The following is a 27,986-nucleotide window of genomic DNA, read 5'->3' on the forward strand; positions in this document are numbered from 1 at the left end:
AATAAATAAATAATCTTTATTATAGATAAACAACAACATATACAAAGAAAATTAAAAAAAAAACAGTTACATAATACAATAAATTACAACAGAATAAATTAATAACATATAAAAAAAGTAATACATAAAGGAGATCTAAAGAGTAGCAAAGGCATATGCTGTGTTAGTGATAGGTGTAACAGTTATAGCATGACCTGCTTGAAATGGTTGTACTAATTGAGATACAGGTGTAACAATAAATGCAGTTTGTTGTGTTGTTAATTCGGGTTTAGTTGGTTCAGATAATATCACAGGTATTGTAGCCATCTGTGCTGATGATAATATTGTTCCTCCTGATACAGAAACAGGGCATGTTGTTTGATGAGTTAATGTGGTTGGTGTTAAAGAACTATTTGGTGTAGATTGTGCTGATACATTTACAGTCTGTTGTTCAGTGATGTTAGAAGAATTATGATTATTTGAAATACAAGTAGCTATAATCTGTTGTGGTTGTTGTTGTTGTTGTTGCTGCTGATGATGAGATGATTGCTGTGATGTTTGAAGTGGAGGTTGTTGCTGCTGCTGTAATTGCTGACTAACTGAATTAGTGTTGTTGCTATTACTGCTGATAATACTGTTGTTACTGATATGCTTTGTACCGGTATTACTAGATGTACTACTATTAAGAGAACCTATAAAAGAAAGAGAAAGAGATGGTTAATTAATCATTTAAATAAATGAAACCAAATATTTTTAAAACAAAAAATAAGCAACTGAAAACCAGTCCACAGCAAAGTCCCATCCCAACAGCTATTCTCATAGCAACATCTAAATTTTAAGAACTAATTTTTTTGAGTCATAAGGTTAATTCTTTTGTCCTATTCCATTCTGTTCTGTACTAATCTTTTAACCTCTACAAAATTACTGCATCCTAGATCCTCAGTTACTATTTTATACATTATCATTTTATTTTCTTCTGCAATCTTTCCTTTTATACATTCATCTGTAACCAAATTTTCTAAACCTGTATGTCTTAATATACGACCTACCAATCTAATTTCATATTTCATCGACCTACATAATTTTCAACATACTGCTGTAATATATTTATGCCTACATTTTTTCCTAACTGTTTTTAAGCACTATATTCTGCATAAATATGCTAAATGATTTTAAATTATATATGTTTGACACTAGCAGACTTCTTTTTCATATGAAACTGTCCTTGCTGGTACCACTCTTACTGTTTATGTCTATCCCTAGAAATTTTTCTAACTACATAACAAAATTCTGCAACCTCTGGTATATTGAAATTCTCTATTTTAGAATTCAAGTTCTCAGTATATGCCTCTCTGTCTAAATAAGTATATTACTTACAGTTTAAGTATAAATAACAGACTACTTGTTACCAGAATACAACTATAACATTTTCCAGGATAGTAAGTTAAATATATAAAATAAATATAAAAAAAAAAAATATTATCTCATAGATATTCTACATGTATTTTTAACAAGGAAGATGAGATAATAACATAGAATTTAGGGATATATTTGTTTTGTTAACTACTTATCTGATAATATTTTTCAAAGGAGACTTTTAAAAATATAAATGAAAAAATATTTACAGGATCTAAATTATGAAAAGTATTTACAGATATGATTAAAGTATGAAAGCTTCTCTAGAGGTAGATGGTGGATATTTTCAACAATTATTAAAAAATTATGCTCTAAAAATTAAAAAAAAAAATCTCTTAAAATTTAATAGAATGAATCTGCTAAATTTATTTATTTTTACACATTGATTTAGTTAGTAGTTTTTGCAATGCATGACTTTTAGACCATCTGGTTCACAACTGAAAATTTTATGAGCCTTTCAGAAATTATTTTTTTCTTAAAAAGAATATAACTAAGCTGATTGCACTGATTAGACTGTAGTTGAACTAGTGAATCATTTATATTCTGCCAGTAAATAATTTTTCATGGTGTAAAACAATATAAGTCTATTAAATATATACTAGAATTGTGAAAAAAAAATTAAACGCCATCACAAATTATTAATACAAATAATAAATAACTAATTTAACAGACCAGATTCCTGTTTGCAAAATCTAACTTGAGGAAACTGTTCCTTCATGAAATGCCGGAATGTAGAATATCCCATCAGTTTTTGTCCTGGTGGGCCTGTTTCTAAAATCATTTGTTTATATAAATTATGTAAAGTTTTTCGACTTATTTCAGCAGGAAACATTATAGGTGATTTTAAATTGCTGAAAATAAAAGAAATAATCTAACATTAAAATATTTCTTTTATATCTATTTACATATAAATTTTAAAACTTTCATTTTTTGGTAATTTTTTCCCCTTTATTATTATACAGACAGTAAATAAATAGTATTATAAATAAAATTAAAACTTATTGAAAGTTAAAAATTAGTCCAAAATTAACATTTTTTGAATTTAGTCTTAAATTAATGGCTAATTATAATTTTTTTATTAAAACCTTGAACTGACAACTATATTTTTTCAGGTGACAAGGCATTTTCATTAACTTCATCATCTGAAAATAAAAAAAATTATTTTATTTGTTTAATTTGCCATGTGAATAACGTGGCAAGTAAATAATGTGGAAAAAATGAACAAAGATTTGTACTTTGACATGAGCTCCCCACTCTTTAGGCCATTCATCACGTATATGAAAAAATTGGCAAAAACATCAAATTTTTAATTTGAAGCTATGACTTTCACATAATCTTATATAACAACAACAAAGTTTGTTGTCAAATCCATTCTAAGATACCGTCCTAAAATTATTTGTTACCTTTTAGTGAGTTTAATTTAAGAGTGGTGTTTTAACATTTTTTTTTACATATTTTTTATTTTCTACTTTTTAGTCTTTATACTTTTATACTTTACAACTGTGCTAGCGCACAGGTTTGAGTGATCTTTCAAAGTTTTCATGCCTCCAATTTCCAATTCCGCTATAATTCCGTTTATAAAGTTCATATATCTTAATATATTACTATATATACTCATATACACTTCAAATACCACAAATCTTTAGGTCTCTAGTCTCACATTCATCTCACGCACATTAAAATCTCGTCTCACATTAAAATCTCTCATGCATTCATGCACTGAACAAGTCAGTAATATCACTCAATACACCAAAGGAAATTCCAGATTTTTAAACTCCAGCCATAATTTAACAAAAGTTGTGGGCTATTTTTTTTTCACCATGTGTGGTTGCGTGCTCAAGATCTGTTGGCAGCAAAATTACTTTTCTGATTTTTTTTGCACTTTTTTGATGTTTTTCTTTTTTTGCAGTTTTAAGGTGATTTTGATCTTAGTTTGTAATCTACGCGGGGAAAATGCACCCTTCTCATTTATGATCGAAGAGGAGTAATGACTTTTATTTACTAACTCATAAGTATCATGGATCATCAGACATAAATATTGAATGTAACGGTTATATGAAATTTGAATTTTTGCCTCAGCCGTAGAAAAAATTCTTTCATTCAATTTTATCAATAGAAACAACAATATCACAAACATGGAAAATTCTTTCACAAAGAAAATATGCATGTAAATGAGGTTGCATAAGTTCAAGGGGTATTTTTTTCACTAATTAATGAATGCATCTTAGCAACTTGAAAATGTTGCTAAAGTGTGTTATCATCAGGAGCAAACCTGTGTGCAAAATTTCAGAGCAAATGGATAAGCAGAAGTGCTTCAAAATTCAACTGAAAGGTTCCGTACCATGAATCTCACATACAGAGTCTAAGAGCGAGTTTTTATTATAAAAATAGTAAAAACAATACTTTTATGGAAATTAAATCATTTTACAGTAAGGAAAGCTGATGGCACACTGTAAACTGTGTGATTTGGTAAGTCAATTGAACCCCAAGACTACAAAATTACAAAAGGGAAAGTTTTGGGTTCATTTACAATGCTATCTAAGTATGATGACAGTATAGTTTTCCCAGATAATGTCTTCTCTCAGTCAAGTATTTTGAAGGACTGGATACTCTGGTTCTTTTTTATCCATCAATTGAAGACAATGTTCAACTAAATTAAAGAAATGATTAAAAAAGTAAAAGAAGCACGAATCTTAAAGAAAAATTAAAAAAATTATTACAAAATATAAAATTTACCTGGACACAACATTATATTTTTCAATATAACTTTTGAGAAAGTCAGTTGCTCTTCTGTATGTATCTAATGGAAAAACATTATGAGGTTTCTTTCCATGGTTACCATGAACTCTTGGAGCTACACCGTGTGTCATTACATGCTTTCTTATCCTTTTTAATTGATAAAGAGTACAATTTTCAAGATAAAGGAATGCTGATAAACACACCTGAAAAAATTCAAACTGTAAATTAATAAAACAATTATTTAAAAAAATAATAATTTTAAAAACCATTTTAAACTTTAGTCATTCTTTTCATACCTTTGCATTTTTAAAGCAGATAAGAACATTTAATATAACATATGTTTAAACACCCTAAATATTACTCATGTTCTCACTGATGTTTGTATTAAATTAAAATTTATAAGAACAACACAAATATTTAACCTAAAACATTAATTATTTTTGCTAGCTTTTAAACAATTATCTAAGCATAAAAGTAGAATAGATGCCTCCTACCTATATATGTAAGATTTTGTACAATTTTATGACACCCTTTTTCTAATTCTTATACAATATTTAGTCCAAGAATTGGAAGAGTTATGAAAATGTACCGACGTATTGGTGGTGAGATTAGATATTACATGTTAGTGTAGTTTTTTTGGTTTTTCATTTTTTAGCATGTACACAACGTACCTCAACATTCAATATAGAGAAGACTAAATATAATAAAAGATTTTGTTGATATACAAGTCAAATACAAGATTTTTTTTAGATATATGTTTTATAATATATAAAATTAGATATATAACAAACTGTACAAGACTACATTTCATTTACATTCATACATATCCTCATTCATCCTCTGAAGTAATACCTTACGGTGGTTCTGGAGGCTAAACAGTTAAAAGGAAAAAGATGTGCAAGTCAAATCAAAGGAAAAAACTTATATTTCTGTTGCTACTTTGACATTTTAGCTACACTTAACATATTTATTTTTATTTAATAAGAGATTTGGAATAAAATGTTAAAAAGTCATTTTTTTCTGAATAAATTTTTCTTTCTGAAGTGTATAATCTACATATTTTTAAAAAGGATCTTATGTGAAAATAAGCACCTCTCCCCTTATATAAAATAAAGATTTTTTTTTAAAACCATCCTTCCCCCTACATGTTTATGTAATTAATGGACAGCTCTTAAAAACATAAATAAACCAATAAATACATACCCATGAGTATTTTTAGATGAGAGGAATCCTTTCTGTCCCCAAAAGAATGAAAAAATGTGAATGCATATCTATATCAATAATAATTATTTCTAGATAAATTTATACTGAGCTGATTATGAGAATTTATTATTTCTGTTTTACCAAAGGCATAGGTCGTTCACTCCAGAATACAGTTATTGCAAATAGTCATAAACTTACACAGTACAGTTGGCTGCTGTTGAGGTAAAAATTGATACTGGTGTTAGTGTGAAGTACACTGTTTTAAACACCTCAGAACATCTACAATAATTCAAAATTCTTCAAGTAATGCTAGTTTAGTTTAGAAAATAAAAGTTAGCCTCCACTGTCTGAAATGTTTCATTGAGTGTCAGTTGTAAATATTAACTTCTCAAAATGGATTTTAAACTGATGATAAGAACAAAACTATGATTTTGTATTAACAGCTAACATCATGGAAACAGTACAAATTAACAAACAAAAAACAATCATTCAAAAGAATGATTGTAATAATTAACCATTTCCTATCGGCACTAATATATTTTCCTTGCTTACCCATGCTCTTTGATATCGGGTTGGTATATGAGGAAATGAATCTGACCGTATAGATAAATTAAAAAATTTTACATAATAAAATACAGACTGACCTGTAGTGTAAAAAAAAATATTTACCTGAAGAAATAAGTCATAAAATAAATTAATAAAATCAAAAAGCAAACTTTGTATGAAAATAAAACTAATAAAAAAAGAAATGGATATGTATTTAACTATATGTGTAATAAATACATATTATTTATTTGACTATTTTAGAGTTTGATTTGTTATGTATAAGTGCAAGCACATGCACAAACACTCATGCATAAATATTTTTTTAATTCTATAATTTAAACCATGTAGTATAAAATATTGAGATGAGATGCAGCTTATCTTAATTTTATCATGAAATTACTTTTGCAGAAACCTCAGAAATGATTGAATTATTTAATTAAATTTTACCTGACTAAATTAAATTATTTTAACAGTGACTGACAATGCGGGATCCCGTATAAGTACTTTCGTAATAAAAATAAGGTAAGATAAGTCTTATCTCAATATTCTGTGCTAGGTGATTTATATTATTGAATTAAAAATATAATTTAACAGTACAATAACATAAATCTTAAAATGATTAATTTCAGTAAAATAAATACACACACACACTCTCTCTCATTAAATTTATTTTGCTTATTTGGAGCCTTTCAAGTATTACATGAGCACTCTTTACTCATGAAGAGGGCTAATGCTTTGCTTATTTTTTCCTAAAGGGGCTATTCAAATGCTTATATAGAATAAAATCTGTTAATTGTGCTTTCTCTGGACAGCACAATTAACAAAACCATGTTGTCAATAAAAATTTAATGTACACTCTAAAAATATATACGAGGTGCTACCCAAAAGTTCGGGGAATTTTACCATAAAAATAAAATAGCTTACCATAACTTATAATTTCCACTGTCTCCTTCAAAGTAATCCCCTTGGGCATTGATACAGTGATACCAGTGTTTTTCCCATGATTCCATGCATACCCGGAAGTCTGCAGGTGTAAGTGTTTGAAGCACATTCTGTGTTTCTTCTTGAATATCCTCAATTGTGTTAAAACGACGTCTTTTCAATTGAAATTTTATTTTTGGAAAGAGAAAAAAGTCGCACAGGGCAAGGTCAGGACAATAGGGTGGGTGGGGAATCATCATACCTTTTTTTTGGAAGCCAAAAAATTCCAAACGGTTAGCGATGTGTGGGCGGGTACGTTTTCATGGTGCAGAACCCAGCTGTTGTTACCCTATAGATATGAACGTTTGCGCCTAATGCTTTCACGTAACCGCTTCAAAACTTCACAATAGAACATCTCATTGACAGTTTGACCAAGATGAACAAATTCCTTATAGAGAATACCTTTGATGTCAAAAAAAACAGTCATCATGGACTTCACGTTGCTGCGAACTTGGCGACTTCCACTGCGACGACTGCTGCTTAGTTTCAGGGTCATACCCGTACACCCATGTCTGATCACTGGTTATGATGCTGGAGATGAAGTTAGGGTCATCTCTTGCTGAATTTTTCAATTCACTAAAGACAGCTACGGGATTTTGTTTCTGGTCGCTGTTCAACAGTCTCGTTACGAATTTTGCAGCAATGTGTCTCATGTTCAAATTGTCCGACAAGATACTTTGCATGGGCCTATATGACATTTGTACGATTGCACAAACATCATGGATTGTTTTTCTACAATCTGCAACAATAGCCTCTTGCACTTTTGCGATGTTTTCCGGTGTTGTGCTTGTTGATGGTCTTCCTGAACGCTCATAGTCATCCACAAAAAAGTTTTACATTTACTTATAGCATTGTCACCAAATGCTTCTACAAACATGCGATGGGTTTCTGCATCAGTTTTTTTAAGCATGAAGAAAAATTTGATGCAGGTTCTTTGATCTTTAAAATCTGCCATTTAGAACTTCGCCGAAGCAGTAAAACACAATGTTACACAACCGCACAAAAGTCAACAATGCAGCCTCTCACTGTCACAGCTGTTGGAACACTGATTCACAAAGAGTACTGTTAGCCACGTCTAGCGGCAGCAGGTCATACTAGCAATGGTTCGCGTGCGAAATTCAAATTCCCCGAACTTTTGGGTAGCACCTTGTATTGTTCTGATATGTATCAAATGAACCAAGAACATTTTAAATATATTTCACAAAAATACATGTTATTATCTAAAATATTATGAACTTATACAACATTTACTTATTGTAATGTTCCAAGAATAATATTGCAACATTGGGTTAACATCACAGTTAGAACTCATGTGACTATCCATCAAAATTAAACTGCATATAATCTTTTAAGGCAGTTGTATTTGATAATTGTTGCTTCTGAACAATACTCACTGTTACTTAATTTTTGTTCCAGCATTTAATTAAAAAATATTGCATAAATGTTGTTGATAGATTCAGAGGGGATTAATTCTGTAGCACCCATCTTAATAAATAAATTTTAATCTACACCGAAATAAAAAAAAATAATTAAATGTAGAAAAAAATATGTAAGCGTGGAGGTGGGGTATGTGGCTTACTTACGTGGGGGGGAGGGTTAAAACCACTAAAAATGTTTATGTAATGCTTGCAACAGGCCCTTATGGAATTTTTACATACCATAGCAAAAATAAACATTTTATGGTAGATGTGGAATATGTATGAACACATGTTAAGAACAAATATTGTTTAATGGTTCCTCCATTTTCTCCATGATTGGTGGATCAGCTAGTATTCCCTTATTTTCTTATACAATGTAAAGAATTTAAACATATAACTTCATATGACATGGACTGGTTATTTTGCTTTAAACATCAAAAAACAATGTTGGTTATAGTAGTATACTGTTAGCATATTGATTTATTACTTTTGAAAAAAGTATTAAGAAATAAGTTTATATGAAGTATGGGAAAATTAGTGTTGATTTAAAACAAAAGAGTTAATGATGCAATACTAGATTGATTTAATTTTAAAGAGTACATACATCATTAATTTCAAACAACAAATTAACCAAAAACACATTAACAGAAAAACCTAAAAAACTAACACTAAAAGTCGACTTTTGCGGAATCTCACATTATCAGTCTGTATATAATTCAACAATTATATCAAAAAACAAAAACAAAATAAAAATTTTGCAAATATAAACCCTGACTACCACAAAACCTGAACAACACACTTCACCCTGGTTATCAGGTTTTACGTTTTCTAAATTTTTAGGTCTTTATTTTTTTTGTTGATGTAATTGTAAAATTATATACTGATTGATAAGGCATCTACTGAAATTTGACTTTTGGTATTAGTTTTTTAGGTTTTTCTGTTACTGTATTGGTGGTTAATTTGTTGTTGTTTGAGGTTAATTGGCACAGAGGCCAATTAACCTTGTGTTAATTGGCACAGAGGCCAATTAACCTTGTGTTAATTGGCACAGTATGTTGATGGGTTATTTGAATTTTCAGAAAGTTATTATATCATTAATTATCTTGCAATGACAGAATACAGGATAGTGTACATAGGGATTTCTACATTTTATGCAAAATATATGTCCAACTTAGGTAAAATTATTCCTTAAATGCTATATCTAATTCAGTTACAAAAGGAAGCATTTTATTATTTTAAGTTGGTTTTTTCAATATGAAACAATTTTTTGTCCATGTAATTTTGTATATCAATTTTAATTACAAATCTTTTTCATTACTTTAATCTTAATCATTGCAGAGTTATTAACAATTTAAAATTACTTGCAAAACAATTAAAAATAATTAGAATGCAAAATGATATCAGAAACTACAAATGTGATGCACAAATCACATTTGTTTGTTGTTACTTTATCCTACAGATAAACTATGAGATTTATAATAAACATTAAATTTTTTAATGATAAAATAAATTGTTATAGTAGAGAAATCATACCATATGTGAAAAAATGGACTTTTCTTTCTTAAAAAAATAAAAAATAATTAATTCGTCTAAAGGAAGGACAACCCTTCCCATATCTGCAATACATTGTAGGCCTCTTAGCATTTGAAATACTTTTTTTAATATTGGGTATAAGAATTTACATTTCACCCTCACACTCTCTATTCTATTGTTTTTTCTCACAACAGTAGATTATACATAAATATATATAATTTAGACTATTGGTTTTTACCATCTGATTTTATTTTTATTGTAACTGTATAGTGTTGTAGTGTATAGTGTTTGTGTGTAAGGTTTTGCAGGCCTTAGTGATAAACACTGATTGAAATCTATTAGTAGAGTTCTACCAAATATTTTTGGTTTTTTTATATGCCACTTATACATACAAGATTAATTGATTTTGATTTATGCACGGATTGATAAATATAGTTGGTCAAAAAGAATAAGCACATTTGAAAATACAAATGTTATATTTTAAATACATACACATGTACATAAACATATCAATCTGATCTCCATGGAGGAATGATAGCATCTCTGCCTTTTATTCCTAAGTTTTGCGTTCGAATCTTGATCAGGTATGTTATTTTAACACACTACAGGAATTCATCACAATCTATCAGTAACTGTTATTGGGAATCAGCCTGTTGCTGAATAAATAAATATTTTCAAAAACTAAATTTAGTATTTCTTCACCACTTTCTTGTTTTAGACATTGTATGCAGAAGATGTCCTTCTTCCATCTTAATGCAATCTTGCAATGATGCAAAATACTATGCTTGACTCTAAAAGCATGATGCTAATTTCATGCAGATCTCTCATTTAACTTATCTACAGCTTGAAGTTTGATGAAAAAACTCACAATATATTATTAGGAAAAAAAAATGACCAAGAGAACTAGGGAGAAAGCTGAAAACAGAATATTGATTAAATGGGAGAGATAAATGGCTTGATACATGTTTTGTAAAATGATCATTCTGTCTATTAGTTACACCTAGCAGTTTGTAGTTATGCCCAGCTAGAAAAACAGCTATTCAAAATTCTTGCAGGGTTTGTGCTACCGTGAACTCGGTTAGCTAGTTCAGAGAGAAACGATGTAGAATATTCAAGATGTCCGGATGAGGCCTACAGCGAAGGCAAAAGTTGAGTTTAAAAATACAGATGCAAATATTTACTTAGGCATTTACATCAGTGGCATCCCAACAAGACCTAGCTTACTTATTATTATGAAATGTAAAAAGACGACTTCTGTTAAGCCCATCAGGGCTAGGACCGAGGATAACGAGGGTGGTGGTGTGGCGATCATCGTCACAATGTGGGTGTCTTCCCCTATGGGGTTGGGATGTTCAAAATTCTTCATTTCTTGGAGAAATGGAAACATTTACTGTTTTAAAAAAAGTACGAGTCTGTGATTTATGGAATGTTAAGATTTTGCAACATCCTGTTACTGTAGGAAAATATTGTAGTCTTTAAAGGACCTGCCATGTATTATTTATAGCCTAGTATAAATAATTTTGTTTATTTATATCCTTGTCAACATAATGATTAGCCTTATTGCTCTTGAACAATTTTTATGTAGACAACAAAATTTATTTATTTTACCTCTAGACATCTTCAAAAATCTAGGTGTTTATTGTTGTCAAGCTCACTCAATTTTTTAGTAGTCTGGTATTTTGTAAGGATATAGTTTCAAAGTGAGCAGAGCAGAATAGGATACAAATAACACAAGACTCAGATAATTCAAGGATCTGAGCAGATTTTTAATTGAGCTTATAGAACCCTTGATGAACTAATTCCTGTGATTGGAATTTCAATTTTAAATTAAATGCTTAATTCAAATGAAAGACATTTTCAAGGGTTCTTGTGGCTTATGCTCTTCTATAGATTTGTTATCCAAAACTAAATCTGCAGAATAAAATTTAATATTCCATAAAATAATCATATTATGATTTGGGGCATTGGGGAATTAAAACACACACTAAAAAAAAAAAATTCAAAGAAAAACTTGTTACATTCAACATGGTGTTGCATAATCCACTGATCCATCTCACTCCTGACTGATGAATTTGGCTAAAAATAAAACCCGTCTGGACTTTCTTTCCCACTACTTCCTATCAATCTTAGTAAAATTACACCAGAAAAATGTGTTGGTAATCTATAATACATCCAGTTTATAAACACGTACATATGTATGTACCAAAGATATTTTTCTACTTCTTTTTCATCTACCTTACACTAGAAAAATATATCTGTATTTCATAATGAACTATTAATTCAAGAATATTAACTTACTCTACGACCCTGATACACATATTGTGCACGTAATCGTCTTCTTTTTCGCTGTTTAGCAGTTACACCAGGGTCTGCAATACACGCCATAGTCACTCCCATCAGATACATATCATGTTCTTCTTTTGTTAGTTCTGCAATATTTAACCGGTGTCTAAAATATAACAGACATATTTACATTATTAAACTGCATAATTTATTGCAGAATAAATTTTTATGCCAAATGAAACGAGAACTGACAGTGAAGCTAGTTTTATTTTATGGTAATTTGGGGAAAAAGACATGCACAGAAATTACATGAGTGGAGTAAGAATAATTTTAATGACATTCTTAAAGTTTCTAGATATCTAGTTAAGTTTTCTTAATTCAGAGCCCAGAAACAGCTGGATCCTAGTCTGTGTGATAAGGTACTAGTAGCTTGTTACATTTTTAAATAAAAAAACCTGAATGTTGTTAACTAGAATCAGTAACAAAGTGATGGCAATAAAAAAAAAGCATACCAAGGAACTGTTACTCCTGAAATACAAATGGTTCAGCCAGGGTCTTGAGCTATTTATCTCTAGTACAGAAAGGAAAGCCATAACTACTAGCACTTAAAAATAATAAGATTGAAGAATAAGATAGGAAGGAATGTAAAAAAGTAACACTGTTATTGTGACGGGGGAAAGAGTATATGTAATATAATTTTTTTTTTTTTTATCATGACAGAAATAAGGACTGTTACAATGAGAAGAAAAGGGAAGGCCAAGTCAGACCTAGAGGAAGATGAATGTCAGGATTAATGACATGACTATGTAAAAAATAATTAAATTTTAATGCTAGGTGGCTTCAACAACAAATTTTCTGTTACATACTTGTAATGGCTAGTTTCAGGTTTTAATTAATTACTATTATTTTTAACATGTGTTATATAGAGAATAATTATTTTTATCAAAAATTAGATAACTGAAAGTGATACAGTAACCTTGTTAGAGTTCTGGTATTTTTTTCTTTAATGTTAGCACAAATGAATGTTGTATATTTTTTGTCACTAGTAGTTTTTTTATTTTTATCTTTGTTTTATACGATATGTCCACAAATGTAGGTGAACAAGTTTAAAATTACACCATATTTTATTAAACTGTTTTCTTCAGTGTAGTTTTCAATTGACAATAGGATAAGTATTGGTGATGAAGGGTAAATTGAAGGGTGCAGATGTAAAAAAAATTGCAAAACGGCTATGCAAGGTCTTTGGAGTCGCAGATGGCCGTTTGAGATGAAAAATTACAAAAACTTGGTACTTTTGAAATCCAAATTAACCTACTAATTAAACCTATGCAATGTATGATAATAATTTGATTACAGCACGACTAAAAAGTAAAAGCAAGTTTTTAAAATTTTTTGTATATTGTAATATTATTATTAATATTAAGTTTTATAAAGAAAAAAAATAAATAAATGCACTTTCAGAAATTGATCAGATTTTTAACAACAAAACAAAGCAAGAGATATTTATGGTTACAAAAATGTACAATTCATCTATAAAAATGCACCAAGTTCGTTTACAAACTTATTAATTTTGAAGGCTGAAAGATAATTACAACCATAATCATATTTCAATTATTCTGCAAGCAAGTAATGAGTGTAAAATTCATTCCTAGAAATCATAATCAATTATGAACAAACAAATTTACTCTAAACTCCAACTTAATCCCTAGCACAATATGAATTTATCACTATATGCGAGCAGTGGTTCTTGATGTAATACTGGATTTTTGAATATTATCCACTTTCAACTTGTTTTCTTCAAGTCAAATACTATATTATGATGGGATTTATAACTGGTATCACTGATTGAATAAAATTCATACAGACTTTTGATTATATCATGAAATTATATATTACGTGCATTTGATTACTGAAAACCAATTAATTATATTAGCATAATTATACAAACTTTCTTTCATTTAATACTAGATTTAGTAACTTTTAATACTGTATATAACTTTTTCCTTTCTTTACTTCTAAATAAGAATAAAATTCTCTTTTCATAGATAATTATACGAGGTGCTACCCAAAAGTTCTCTCGCACTTTCGCGATGTTTTCCGGTGTTACGCTTGTTGATGGTCTTCCTGAATGCTCATCATCATCGACTGTCGTTTGTCCATCTTTGAATCGTTTGTACCACAAAAAAGTTATATTTTTACTCAGACCATTTTCACCAAATGCTTCCACAAGCATGCGGTAGGTTTCTGCATCGGTTTTTTAAGCATGAAACAAAATTTTATACAGGTTCTTTACTCTTTAAAATCTACCATTTAGAACTTCGCCGAAGCAGTAAGACACAACATTACATAACTGCACGAAAGTCAACAATGCAGCCTCTCACCATCACAGCTGTTGAAACACTGATTCACAAACTGTTAGCCACATCTAGTGGCAGCAGGTCATACCAGCAATGGTTCATGCGCAAAATTCAAATTCCCCGATCTTTTGGGTAGCACCTCGTGTAGCATAAGGTTAAGGATTTTTATCATATTATAATATAAATTATTTCTTTTTTGAATAACATATTTATGCCAGTTTAAAGTACTACTCAAACTAGTACTTAGTAATAATAAGTTCATGTTTGGCATAGGGTTATAAAAAAAGGAGTGTTGAAAATTTATTTCTTTGCCACATATGTAAAAAGCCAATTTATATCTTCAGGTAATTATTTTTGAGCTATTAAACATCCCTGTTTGACAGCAAAATAGGGTTCTTCCTCACTAGAAGGATGACATTTTGAACATTTTATTATTTTTTATCTAATTTTTTAACTCCTTCCTTGTTAGTAATTACAAAAACTGACTTCTAATCAATCTGAAAATATAAAAATGTTTATTTTACTTTAATATGTTGAGTTTATATTGGGATGCAACGAAAGAATGCTTGCAAATTTTGCATGATGTGTTCATGAAAGTTCAAGTGGGGGAATGTTCATGAAAGAATTAGTTTTGTTCTGAAGAAAGATAAGGATTATAGTATTACTTTTTATATCTTTCAAGATGTAAATATGACTTTTAAGGGTATACGATGACTTTACTGAATCAACAGCACATAATTTAAACGAATAGTCCCCAATCCATTTGTTAATCATGTATAATTAACTTGACTGGGAGAAACTAGAAACATGACAAAAACCACTGTTTACTGTTTAAAGTTAATAAAGAGTAACAATAGTATTTTCAACATTTTTATGGATAAAAATATGAGATGAAAAATGTTACACCTAAGCTGAAAATTGAATTAAGGATACACAGTTTACCAATAGGTATAATGCTATAGATGTAGTATACTCTATATAAACATGTATGGAGTGCTGTGTTAGTACGAAAAAAAATTGTAATTTACACAATTATCCATTTATAAAATATAAAAAGAGAATTCTAGATAAAAAAGCAGATACTCTGTTTATTAACTAATAAAAAGATTGAAAAAAAAAAATTGCAGATTGTATAAAATACTTACTTGTATACATTTTCTGCATTGAGTCCTTTAAAGCAGCAATCATCTTGACATTCACAGCCTAACTGAAATCTCGCACGTACTTCATGAGCACTATCTTCTATACCTTCTGTGTTTTGTTCATCTTTCTGTACTGTAAAATCTTTTTTATATCTTTTACGTATTGTTTTTTTTACAGATTTTGTATTCTTTTGGCTTACTGTAGTCTGATGGTTGTCAGGTGTATTTGTTTTATTTTTTTTTTCAGTTTCAAAATTTTGGTGGGTATTATCTTGTGTGTTATTTGAACTTTGTAATAACTGCAATTATACAAAATAAATAATTACTAATAAATTCTTTCAATTAGGAAGTTATTTTTTGAATAAAAGTAAACATGTACATAATTTTTTTTTTATTGCAACAATCACAAATCAATTTAAAAATTTTATAAGATGAGAACAAGAATTTGATAGGATTATTTTAATGTGGGACTAACTGATAACAACAGTCTTTCTCTAATATGGGAGATGTTAGAGATGAAGAGAGAAAACTTTTGGAACAGTTGTATGACTAATCCTTGAATGTAAGGGCAAAAAAAAGTGGTTTCTGGTAGCCTGTACAAAACTTAATGTACTTCACCATATCAGCATGCCAAGTCCTTTGCAATGCAACTGATATTCATTTCTGGAAGCAAAATCTTTGCTCTGTTAATCACAAGGATTAGCTGAATAATTGGCATCAATATTTTCAGAGAAAGCATCGTGCACTAATGCCACTTCTCCCACCGATTCGTAACATATGTTGCAGCCATAAAATAAATAATGAATTGAGGTACAGTTTACTGAATATTACCTCGACTCATCAGGAATAGTTTTCAAGGAAGACCAGAGAATGAAACTGTTGAACCATTACTGGTTGATGAATAAAAACTGGTTTTATAACAATTTTATTCCATTAATTATTTTTTCACAATGCAACAGTAAATGAATCATTTTAATCCCACTTTGTACACTCTCAGGTAGAATCAAGTTTCAAAATGTTCATAAATTCTAAATAGAATGTGCATTATTCATATCAACTGCAGCATGTGAATCATAAAAATAATGACTAATAAAACCTATACAAACCAACAGAATTTATTTAAATAACAATTTTATTCTGATCAATTTATAATAAATTATACTATTCACATGCGGAATGGGTATGTGTCCTACTCCACAAATAATAAAAGAACCTGCTCAAGCATTTGTCGAAACAGATCAATAGGTTTTGACATAGTTCAGATCAATGGGTTTAACAAGAATTTTCCTGTCATAAAAAAAGAATGAGATAGTTAAAAAACATATTAAAAATAAAATAAAATAATATATGTAATATAAATAAAGAAAATATATTAAGTTATGATATCAATAAAATAAATAATAAGTCAGAAGGTATTATTGAACATAAAATATTAATAAATTAAACAAAAATGCAAACATTAAGAGATTTTTAAAAATAAATACTAATATTTTATTGGCAGAATAATTAATATTGATTCTGTAGAAGTATTTTTTTAATATCATTTAAAACAAATTGGTGAGTAGATCTTATAAAGGACAGGTACTTGATGGGGTAAAAAAAGAGGGAGATAAGAAAGCTGAAAATGAAAAAGAATTCTTCACTTTCACCTATGAATCTGAAAAAAAGGGTCAGGAGGATATGATGAAAAACAAGAAAGTACAGAAAATTCAAAATTTAAGTGTGTGGCCCTCTGCACTTAAGCTTAGGAATAAATTAAAAGAAAAAGTCTTAATCTTAAAGGGTGCACTGAATATTCTGAGAGTTTCAAAGTAAAGAATGGAATATTTTTGGCTGTAAGTGTAAGAAAAGAGAATGTAATTAATATTCTTGTTAATATCCTTAGTAACAATAAATACATTAAATGTCAATGAAACCAATAAAAATTTACGAGTGTTTTTATCATTTGATTTGAAGATTTGATTTATTAAATTCATCTTATGTTATCTTTTGGTACTGGATATGAGGTTTCCCTAAAAAAAAAAAAATCATTGCATAAATCAAGGGAACATTATTTAGTACAATTCAAGTTTCAAAATTATAAGTACCTCAGTTCTGAGAATACCAACCACATCTCTCTTTGCTTGGAGTGTACAGAATAGCATCAAGTTGCGATCCCAAAATTCACACTTTGGCTAGCATCCAATTAGTTTAAAAAAAACAAGAATAAAAGATAATAAGGAAATTCAGTGAGGAGAATAACATTAAAAGGCAAACTTCTTTATGGGAAACTCCTAATTAAAAAAAAAAAAATTAAATGTGATCTAAAGGATTGAATTGGAGTTGTTCATTAAGGATTACTATGGGAATGATTACTAGCGATTGGTAAATACCCAATGGACATTCAATAAAAAGATTCTGTTGTAAGGGACAGGCTCTGCAATCTGAAAAATCAGTAATGCATTCCCTACATTTATGCGTTCTATTCTATCTAAACGTTTTACTAAACAAACAAAATTTGCAATAATTGAAAATATTTACTTGGAAAATTTGTCCAGGATCCCTGGACAAATTCATAGGCAGAGTTACCCTTCTAAAAAATCAGCTGGATTTCTTATACACTGGTGACAGAAGAGTGGCATCAAAGGTAGGGCCATTGTAATAGATAAGCCATACCATACCAAGGAAGGAGGATAAAGAATGCAGGAGGTCAGAGGAAGAGGATGATATATTGCCAGCCCATCTAGAGGCAGTAGAAGATAAATGGTTGTACCATCCTGAACTTAGGATGAATAACATAGAATATTAGGATGAACAAAGAATATGAATGAAATAAAATGTATTTACTGAGAATGTTACTTCTTGATATGAAATACAAAAAATATATATCGGTAAATAAAAAGTACCTGTAATGTTTGTTCCTGTGTTAATGTCTGATCAACATCCAAAGTTAGTGTACCTTCCCAATCACCATTGGCTTGATAATTATCTGTATGTCCTAATGTAGAAAATACTGACTGTTGTAATGAATTATTCCACTGTTGTCTTTCAACTGTCCTTTGATTATCTTCTCTACAATCAACAACTACAATCTGCACAGAATAAAAAAAAAAAAAAAAAAAAAATTATAGTATACAAGATTGTTGACTGTCATTCAGTGATCAGCATGATAAAATGTCACGACAAGTAATGTAGCACATGGCACTCACTTGTTGGAACACCCATCCTAATTAATGTTTAAAATTGTCTAATGTAATCATTATCATCTTTTAATTTCACATTCCACAGTATTTCTAAGTCAGGTCTTCAACTACTTCTTGTCTCTCTACCTCAACTTAAGTATGTGTATATATATATATATATATATAAAACATGTCATGAGTGATTCATAATCAATGCCCACAAAAAACTATTAAAGATAAATTGATGAAAATTTGTATACACATTCGTCTTATGGTATAAGTGCACATAAAAAAAAGATTTTTTAAAATTCCAAGTTTAGAGGGTTAAAATAGAATAAAAATTACGATTACTATTTTTTGAATATCTAAGTAACAAATAAGGATATTAATTTCATTTTTGTTCTGAGTAATTTTCATGTGAATATCTAACAACCAATTTTTTAATTTTTTGAAACTCAAGAGTTTAAAGGGTTAAAATGGATTTTTGTATTTTTTTTTAAACTAGACAATTTTTTTAATTTCTCGGTAACAAATGAAAAAATATCAACTTGATTTTTGGTATGTGTTTAATGTTCACTTGAATATCTAAAAATCAATTTCTATATTTTTGAAACTCGAACTTGAAAGGGGTGAAGAAAGGTAAAAAACAAGTTTTAAGAATAATTGCAAATTTTCTCCATTTCCGATTATATTAAATGAGATATTCTCTAATTAGATTTGGGCTTGCAAATACTCTTCAGATAAATATCTAAAAACATTTTCAGGTTTTCTAAATTTCAAATTTTTAAGGGTTATGTTGTATGGGGTGGTGGCTCAACCAACACATGCCACTGTTACTACACGTTCAAAGCAACCGCAGATGCATACTTGACTAAAAAGCATTAAAAAAAACGAGAAACAGAATAAGGTTACCTCCTACTGGTGTTTAGTAAACAAAATACTATTTTACCTGTAAGATGGATGGGAAACCAGCTATAACTAATATTTTTAAGATGGAGGCTGATTAATTTGAAACCCATAATCTTCAGATCACTCAAATTTTCAGGTCCTGTACTGACTAAACTGTTGCTCTGAAGAAATTACAATAAACTGATATTTTTTTAAAATTGAACAGGCTTTAATTTTTAATTATCATTATTATTCTAACAAGCATAAGTTTAACGAACACATGGTGGTCAAGAAGGGCAGACCCTCCTGGCTAGCAGGGAAGGGCAAGTAAAGCGAGCCCTCACCTGCTAAATATTTCCATTGTGATGGGAAATGCAAGTAACCATATAATATGGGCTAAGCTGCGATGGGGATGCTAGTATAGATATATATGTTTTTTATTTATACCCATAGATTAAGATTAGCCATTACATACATTAATGATGTATCCATTTTTATTGCGAAACAATGTGTTATAAAACACCAACTTGGCCAGAGAATATTGATTATACAATAAATTAAAACAAATTTGTTTTTTAATACGATATTAACATTTATATTTATTAAACTATAAATGAAACTGAGTACGTACAAAAAAGTGTTACACCTAATGAAGCCCTAGTAGCCAGTAATTTAACTGCTACATAAGCTCATCAGAAATCTGAAATACTCTTTTCTTTAATTATAATAATTTAGATATACTGACATAATTTAATAAAGACAAACTATAGGGATGTGAGTTTTTCTGTTATTTTTTTTAAATTTCTAACATCTTGCTTGTTAAGTGTATTTAACAATAAAATCAACTATAGTTATTAGAAAAATGTCAAACGGTGTGGTAATTATCATTAAAAGATATCAATTAAAAATATTTGATTTCTAATATTTTGTTTACTGAACTATAATAAATATAGAATCAAGTATAATAATCAACTTCTTAAAAGTTTGTCTAATGAATTTGACATTTTCTTCTCAAGTTCAACTTTTTTTCAATATTAAAGAAAATTAAAAAAATTATGGACATTTTTAAAGAAAAAAAGTATTTTTTCTACATCAAGCATGAGAAGATGTTTGGGTAAAGATAAAAATAGGAGCCCAAAAAATTTTTGCTAAGGATTACAGGAAATTTTTTTTCTATTGAGAAGTGGTTTTTGTAAAGAGGTTTGTTAAGAAGCTAAATCAAATTTTTTTTTTAAGGCATTTATCAGAATACAGATAAGTAACAGTATATGTATGTTTAAGAATTACACACTTAGATACTTATTTGTCAATATTTTTCTTTTGTACATCTTATACTTCCTTAAACTTTTTTTATATTGAGAAACAATATTTTTGAATAAGACATTCATTAACCATTTTGAATAATTTGTTCAAAGGTAAAATACATAATTAAGTGAAACTTCTAAAACAATCAATATTTTTCATTTTGGATGGAAGAAAAATCGTAAATAATCCAAAACATAATAAAAACAATTAGAGAAATAAAAAATAATTTTAACTAATTATTAGACTAGCCTTAGATGAAACTTATAATTTACTTAATTAAAAGGTACCTGTTGCATTTGGCCATGCAGCTGTTGTACAGGCTTTTCAATTCTTTCTACAGATAACAAAGAGTGTAATACTTCACTTGCTTCTTTCTCAGCATCATCAACAGAATCTATATTCATTATTTACATACACTGCAAAGATCCTGCAAATAATATCAATAATTAAGTAAAAATAACATTTTCATAATGTTTCACACTAAATTCCTTAATAAGTAAATATCTTAATTTAAACAAAATCATTTCTGTTAAATATATGCACAATAGAAAATGCAATACCAAAAAAAAAAAAATGAATATTTCATATAAGAATCAAAATAAATGTAATTTACTGAGTAGAGTTTGTGATAAAATCTTGGATCTGCTACAGAAATTAATCATGGAACAAGTAATTACCTTCTTCACAATATTTGACAATTCACATGTATATTTGTAAACAAAAAACTATTTAATCTGTTTAATAGATTAGTAAATTATGTAATTATGGCAATTTCATGATAATTTCAGATGTAATTACAACTTTTAAGCAAAAATTAATAAAGTGAAAATATGGTTAAAGCAAACCCAAATATTCACAACAAAATTGTGAAATCAAATCTGTGCAATCAAAATTGTTACACAAGTTCTATCACCCTCAAAAAGTGTTATAAATTAAAATTATTAATGAAATAAATAACTTTATCTAATACATTTAATATAAACTATCATGTTATTTATGTTAATTTAAAAATAAACGAACAAATTTTCATAAATTTGTTTTAAATTTACAAATAAAATTTGGCCATTTTAATTATTAATTTCATTTAGACTATAACGAAAAATTATTGTTTAAACCTATGATAAGACTTGATTTTTAATAACAAATAGATTATCACTGTGGCAATTCGCAACTGGGAAACTTTCAATCTTATAAAATTGTTGCTAGTTGTACAGGTTAACTTACAAAATTTACCACATTAATTTACTTAACGTGAAATAAGTAATTTTTAATAAATATATATATATATATATGTACATACATTTTGTCTTTTGTTTTTAAATTAGGCTTCACTCAGTATAGGATTGAGAACGTATAGTTCCCTGTTAAGCAATATTGAACCTTATTACAACGTCTAAAGGTATATAAGTGCTTGTTAAACCCAGCAAAACTAAGCTTTATGACAATGTACAGAACTAAACTAAACTTACCTTTTATTTAACGTAAAGCTGTCAAAAACGCTTCCTTTTCTTGAAAACTGAACTGAAAGATCACCTTACTGAAAAATGACTCGTTCGTATACCACTTTCAACGGAAAAACGAACATAAAAAATTAAAAAAATAAATGGCAAAACAGTATACACAGCCAAGCCAATATGGCGCAACCTAAATTACACTTACTGCGCATCTTTTCGCGTCGGTCATTCCCGTTCGATAACATGACTACGAGAGCGCGTAATTTAGTTTTAAAAACAAAGCGTCTTGGAAATAAACGTTCAAAATTAATAAAAGTAAAAGAAAGTTACCAACCACTCATCATCACGAAGACGGACATTCAAGAATAATAAAACGAAATTGTCAAATTAAGATATTCAGTTATAATAATTTAAATTCTAACATCTATTGATTATAAACTGAAATGTTTTCGCGACCTTCCATGGGTTCGGAGCGCGTGTGTAGTGTGAAATGTAACCCCATAGAAGTGCAAGTTAGCATTATGGCTGAAGTAACTTAAGGACCTAGTCCTGATCCTTTTTGTAATGAAGAAGGAATAAGCAGTCCTTTTATAAGAAGAAATAAGCTCCTTTTATATATATATATATATATATATATATATATATATATATATAAAATTATGACCTTGAATTTTTATGTTTATCCGATGTAACTAATATTAACTTGGAAAACAGACTTTAATAAATGCTCATAAAAAAATTCTACTCATTCATAAATTTTGACTTCTGAACTCTGCACTAAATTTAAACAAATAACTACCAATCACTTACAAACCCTTAATTTGCTACCTTCCTCAAAAAGACGAAATTAAAGAATGAATAATACCACTTTTTAAAGCCCTTTTACGTCTATTATAATTTTAAAGTATATTTTATTACACATTTTTAAATATATTTTTATTCAAAAATGGATAGCGTTATTAAAAATATCTCACACAATCAAAAAAGTCGTTCTTAAAGAACGCCAGGGGCAAGAAATCTTATTGTAAAAACAAGAAAGGGAGTATACAGATAACAATTAGCAACTAAACTGAATGTTTGATAAGGCTCTGAGGAATACAAAAATATATTTATTTTTTGAGGATGCTTTTCGTTTAATTTTCTAAATTATCATGCAAAAATAATACGATTATTAGAATAATGTCAGTTTTATAATAATGCTATAAATATAAAATGTTAAGCAATGATGTTAACGAAAAAAGAAAAATATATCTTCATATTTGTATTAAGTGGATATAATTTTTATATGAAAAAAAATTAGAGATGGAATTAAAAAACTTACTGTTTTGTGAAGTCGGCTGACAAAAATTACTAACAATTTACAAATCTTTATTTTAGCCTGGATTTCAAAAAGTCGAGGTTAAAAAAAAATATTTTTTACTTTTTACAACGGGTTTTAAAATTAGATTTACTTTTATAAAGTTGTTTTTTATATTTTTAACCACCTTTAAAAAAATTTCCAATTTGACCCTGTATATTTAGAAGAAATTTTTGCATGTTCATTGCAAAAGGAGAAAAATCTGTCTTGTTAAAGAAAAGTATTACAAGTAAAAGACGTACAGAGACTACTACCGAATGCGAATTTAAATTCTCTTAAATCAATATTTATTGAAACAGAACCAGTATATCGAAACAGGGTAACGATTTCTTTGAATTAAGAAGAAAGTAAAAGAACATAATAATGGAAAGAATCTAGAAAGCAAGTAAAAGGGGTCCTTTTCTCAGGCTAACAGGTCCGTTTTAACAATCTGTTCTTTGTGGTACAGACAATGGCACCCCCAATAGTTGTTATTCGACGAGAAGGGTTACCGGACCGGAATAGGAATTCATGGGAAAATGTACGAGGGTAAGTCAATTATTATCCTCAATTTAGTTATATTTTTGTTTATGTTGGTAGTACTATCGTGTTGCGTAGATGACGCATGCGTGGTTTAATTGTTGTTATGTCTGTGTAGGTTTAATGCTGCTAGGTTAGTTCCATTATTGCTGCCCTACCGTTAACCATGGCTGCTCCGCTTTCAGTTTGCACCAAAGAAGAGCAACGTTCGGTGATCCGTTTTTTTTGTGGTCGGAAGGTGTATCAGGAGCCGAAATTCATCGAAGACTTTCGGTACAGTACGGGAACAGTGTGTTGCCGCAACGGAGAGTCTACGAATGGATTGAAGAATTCAAAAATGGTCGCACAAGTATTACGCACGAAGAAGGAGCCGGACGACCGTTTACCGCCACAAATGAGGAAAACATTAAGCGTGCACGTGACATAGTTTACTTAGACAGACGGTAACTATCGATGAAGATCATCTGAAAATTAGTCACGGTTCTGCCTACGAAATCGTCCACAACAGACTTGGGTTTCATAAAGTCTGTGCAAGCTGGGTCCCAAAACAACTCGCACAGTTGCATAAACAAACGCGCTTGGACATCTGCCAAAAACAATTGGATCGCTATGGTAACGAACGGGATATCTTCTTAGACAGAATCATCACTGGTGACGAAACATGGATCCATCATTACGAACCGGAGAATAAACGGCAGAGTATGGAATGGAAAAATCCAAATTCGCTGGCAGAGCTTTCTTTACTTTCGGTATGGAAAACAAAAAAAAAAAAACAGCAAAAGTAGTAATATTTCCAGAGAATGGAATTGTATGAACTTTAAACTTATCTAATCTAATCTTGTTGTAATGTAATATTTGGTGTTAATATTAGCAGTCATTATAATGTTTCTAGTAAATCTTGTCCTTATTTCAATTACTATTTTGTGTGTCATATTATCATTATTATTATTGATTTATATATTATTAATATATATATATATGACTTCTATATTATATTAGTATTTATATTAGTAGTGTATCATTAGGAATTATGTGTAATTGGAAATGAGCTAATATTTAACTTTTAGAAATAAGCTTGGTCTATATAAGGAGAAACTTGATATATTGTGTTTTATCAAGAACCCTGTGTTTTAGTTTTATGCTAAACTATACTGTATATTGAAATACAACTGCTTAGGATAATTTTATACAGAGAATAGTAAAATAAATAGTATAGATAATAAACAAATAGTAAGAGGAAAATTTAGAATTTAAGATTGTTATACTTATAAATATTTTTTCTGACTTTTCTTGGATATCCACTTATTTATTTAGCGTATGGGACAAAGACACGACCAGTTACAGTCAAAAATTACAAACAAACATCTTACAAATTAATAACATACTGATTCTGGAGTCGCCATCAGGAAATCTTCAGAAATCCCTTCATAAGCTTTCATAGGGCAAACTTCTGTGATGTGTTTAACAGTTTGATTTTCACCACAATTACAAAGGGGCGTCGGTGTTTTACCCCATTTATACAGGAAATAGGCGCATCTACCATGCTGGATGTTCACTGATATTTCAGAATAAATATCTGTATTCCAATTTTTGTCATCTTATATTAAATGCTTAGTTATATGTATTACTATATTTTTATAGTGCTCATTTTGTTAATTATTATTCTCATTTAGTATTATTCATGCCTCTAAAAATTTATGTAATACAACAAACATGTTACAAAATAGCATCTTTTTGAAGTAAGTAATTTACTTTAAAATTATATCATTTATAAAAATGATATTTAATGTATAGAATAAATATTATATTTGAAGGATTTAAAATAAATTGCTTTTCTCTCAAGTAGCTTGTAGCTAAAGAGATAATTATTTGTACTGCCGTGTAAGAAACTGTATTTGTATTTAAGCAATAAAAGAATTTTAATTTGAATTATTGTTATTATTATTACTACCATTGTTATTAAAATTATTTATTCTATTTTCTATGTTTATAACTTATTTAATTATTCAATTGAAAATATATTGAATACTCATACATCACGTTATGTTTCATAACATAATAGATTCTTCTCTAATAATGATCATAAAAATAAACAATTTCTTCATATCTTTTATGCAGACAATATATTTTTATTTTTACCTTCAGTTATTTGAAAAACCTTACAACTGGGCTTACTAAAAGAAAAACATGATCATCAAAATCGGTCTATCTGATGAAGAATAAAGCTTGACAATTCAAAAATAAAGAAATACATACGGATCAAATTGGTAACCTCCTTTTAAATCAGTTGAAAGATATTATTAATTTATCTTTAAATAGGTAGATGCGTTGCAGTATTATGATGGCTACCAGAACTGTATTGCTAAGAATTCTTATCAGTCACTAATGTTCATCCTAAGTAAGGATACTATTTACCAGTATCCTTCTTTTTCTGCTCTTCATTACTCTTTTAAGATTTCTATCTTCCCTTTTCCTAAGGATCTCTATCTTGGAAACTATTGGTTCTTGTTTTAATTATGCTCCATTATCATACTTTGTTTTGTCTTCTCAGCAACTCGTCTAAGAAACCTCATTTGCAGCACCATTATTTTGCTACAGTGTTTATTTAAAATTGTGACGCTCTTTGTTTCATAATATAGACCTGGCAAAAAGATTGCGTTCTACACTCTCATCTTTTCTTCTTCTGTGACTTTTTACTTTCCAGTGATTATGTGATAAGGTGAGTAACGTACCAGTTTTGCCTTAAGTATTCTGATAGAATACTTAAGGCAATACACTCTTTCATTAGATTTAATTAGTCTTCCAAAATAATTCTGGAATTATAGGAAATAGGATCTTACGGGAATTGTTTTGTTAGTTTTTTTTTGTAGGGATATAATTTAATATAAGATACCAGAGGAGAATTAGAATTTTCTTACAAATCATTACTTTCTTACTGATTTGAAAAATTACAGATTTTTATTTCAATCGATGAGCCAAGAGTTGTTTCTATATGTTTAATATTTATTTTTACCAAATTAACCAATTTAGATGATCCCATTTTAATGTACAGATTATAAGATTCTTATAATAAGATTATAAGATTCTTATAAGTTTTTTCACTAATTATCAAAAAAACTTATTTATAAGTTTTTTGATAATTTTTTAACGAAATAAAGTTTTTTCTCCTATTTCAAATTTTATCAACCCATGTAATTTCAATTACCCTACATAATACCACATTTCAATTGTCTGTATTCTTTCTCTTTCTATTTTTCTATTGTTTATATTTCATTAATACAAGGGCTAGAATTCAAGAAGTATTTTCTAGAATTTCTTTTTAATTTTTAAATCTACAAGTATTATCAAAGTATGGCAACAGGTAAACATAGATAATGAAATTTAGTAGATGCTTCTAACTAAAAACTACCTATTTTTCGGTATGAGTTCACTACACCCAAGCACCCATGGGGAACAACTCAAAAATTTTAAATGGAAGGAGGAAGATTGTGAAAAACCATTAAAATAATTGTCATAATTAACTTCAGACAAGGCAACCCTTACCAAATTGGGTGCCATTTAATATTTTCCACAGCTAATCTCAAAAATGGTCTGCAATAACTCTTGTTCCTACCCCAAAAAATCCGTTTTCCTGTAAAAGATAACTGCTTTGTCTGAATCTTTAGTTTTCAGTGGCTTTTAAAATGGTGTTTCATGATCCTACCC

General features: G+C 28.9%; 1 protein-coding gene across 1 annotated transcript; it reads right to left on the reverse strand.

The window, feature by feature from the left end:
• LOC142322021 (uncharacterized) lies at nt 1-22,579 on the reverse strand. Its single transcript, XM_075360613.1, has 8 exons — nt 22,421-22,579; nt 21,239-21,378; nt 18,483-18,668; nt 15,601-15,896; nt 12,114-12,264; nt 4,132-4,337; nt 2,068-2,246; nt 1-671 (listed from the first exon to the last, which is right to left on the reverse strand). Exons 2-8 carry the CDS (start codon nt 21,353-21,355, stop codon nt 136-138), a joined length of 1,671 nt encoding a protein of 556 aa, XP_075216728.1. The 5' UTR covers nt 21,356-21,378; nt 22,421-22,579; the 3' UTR covers nt 1-135.
• Nucleotides 22,580-27,986: the final 5,407 nt, after the last annotated feature.

This window comes from Lycorma delicatula, chromosome 1, assembly GCF_047948215.1.
Source record: "Lycorma delicatula isolate Av1 chromosome 1, ASM4794821v1, whole genome shotgun sequence".
NCBI lineage: Eukaryota > Metazoa > Arthropoda > Insecta > Hemiptera > Fulgoridae > Lycorma > Lycorma delicatula.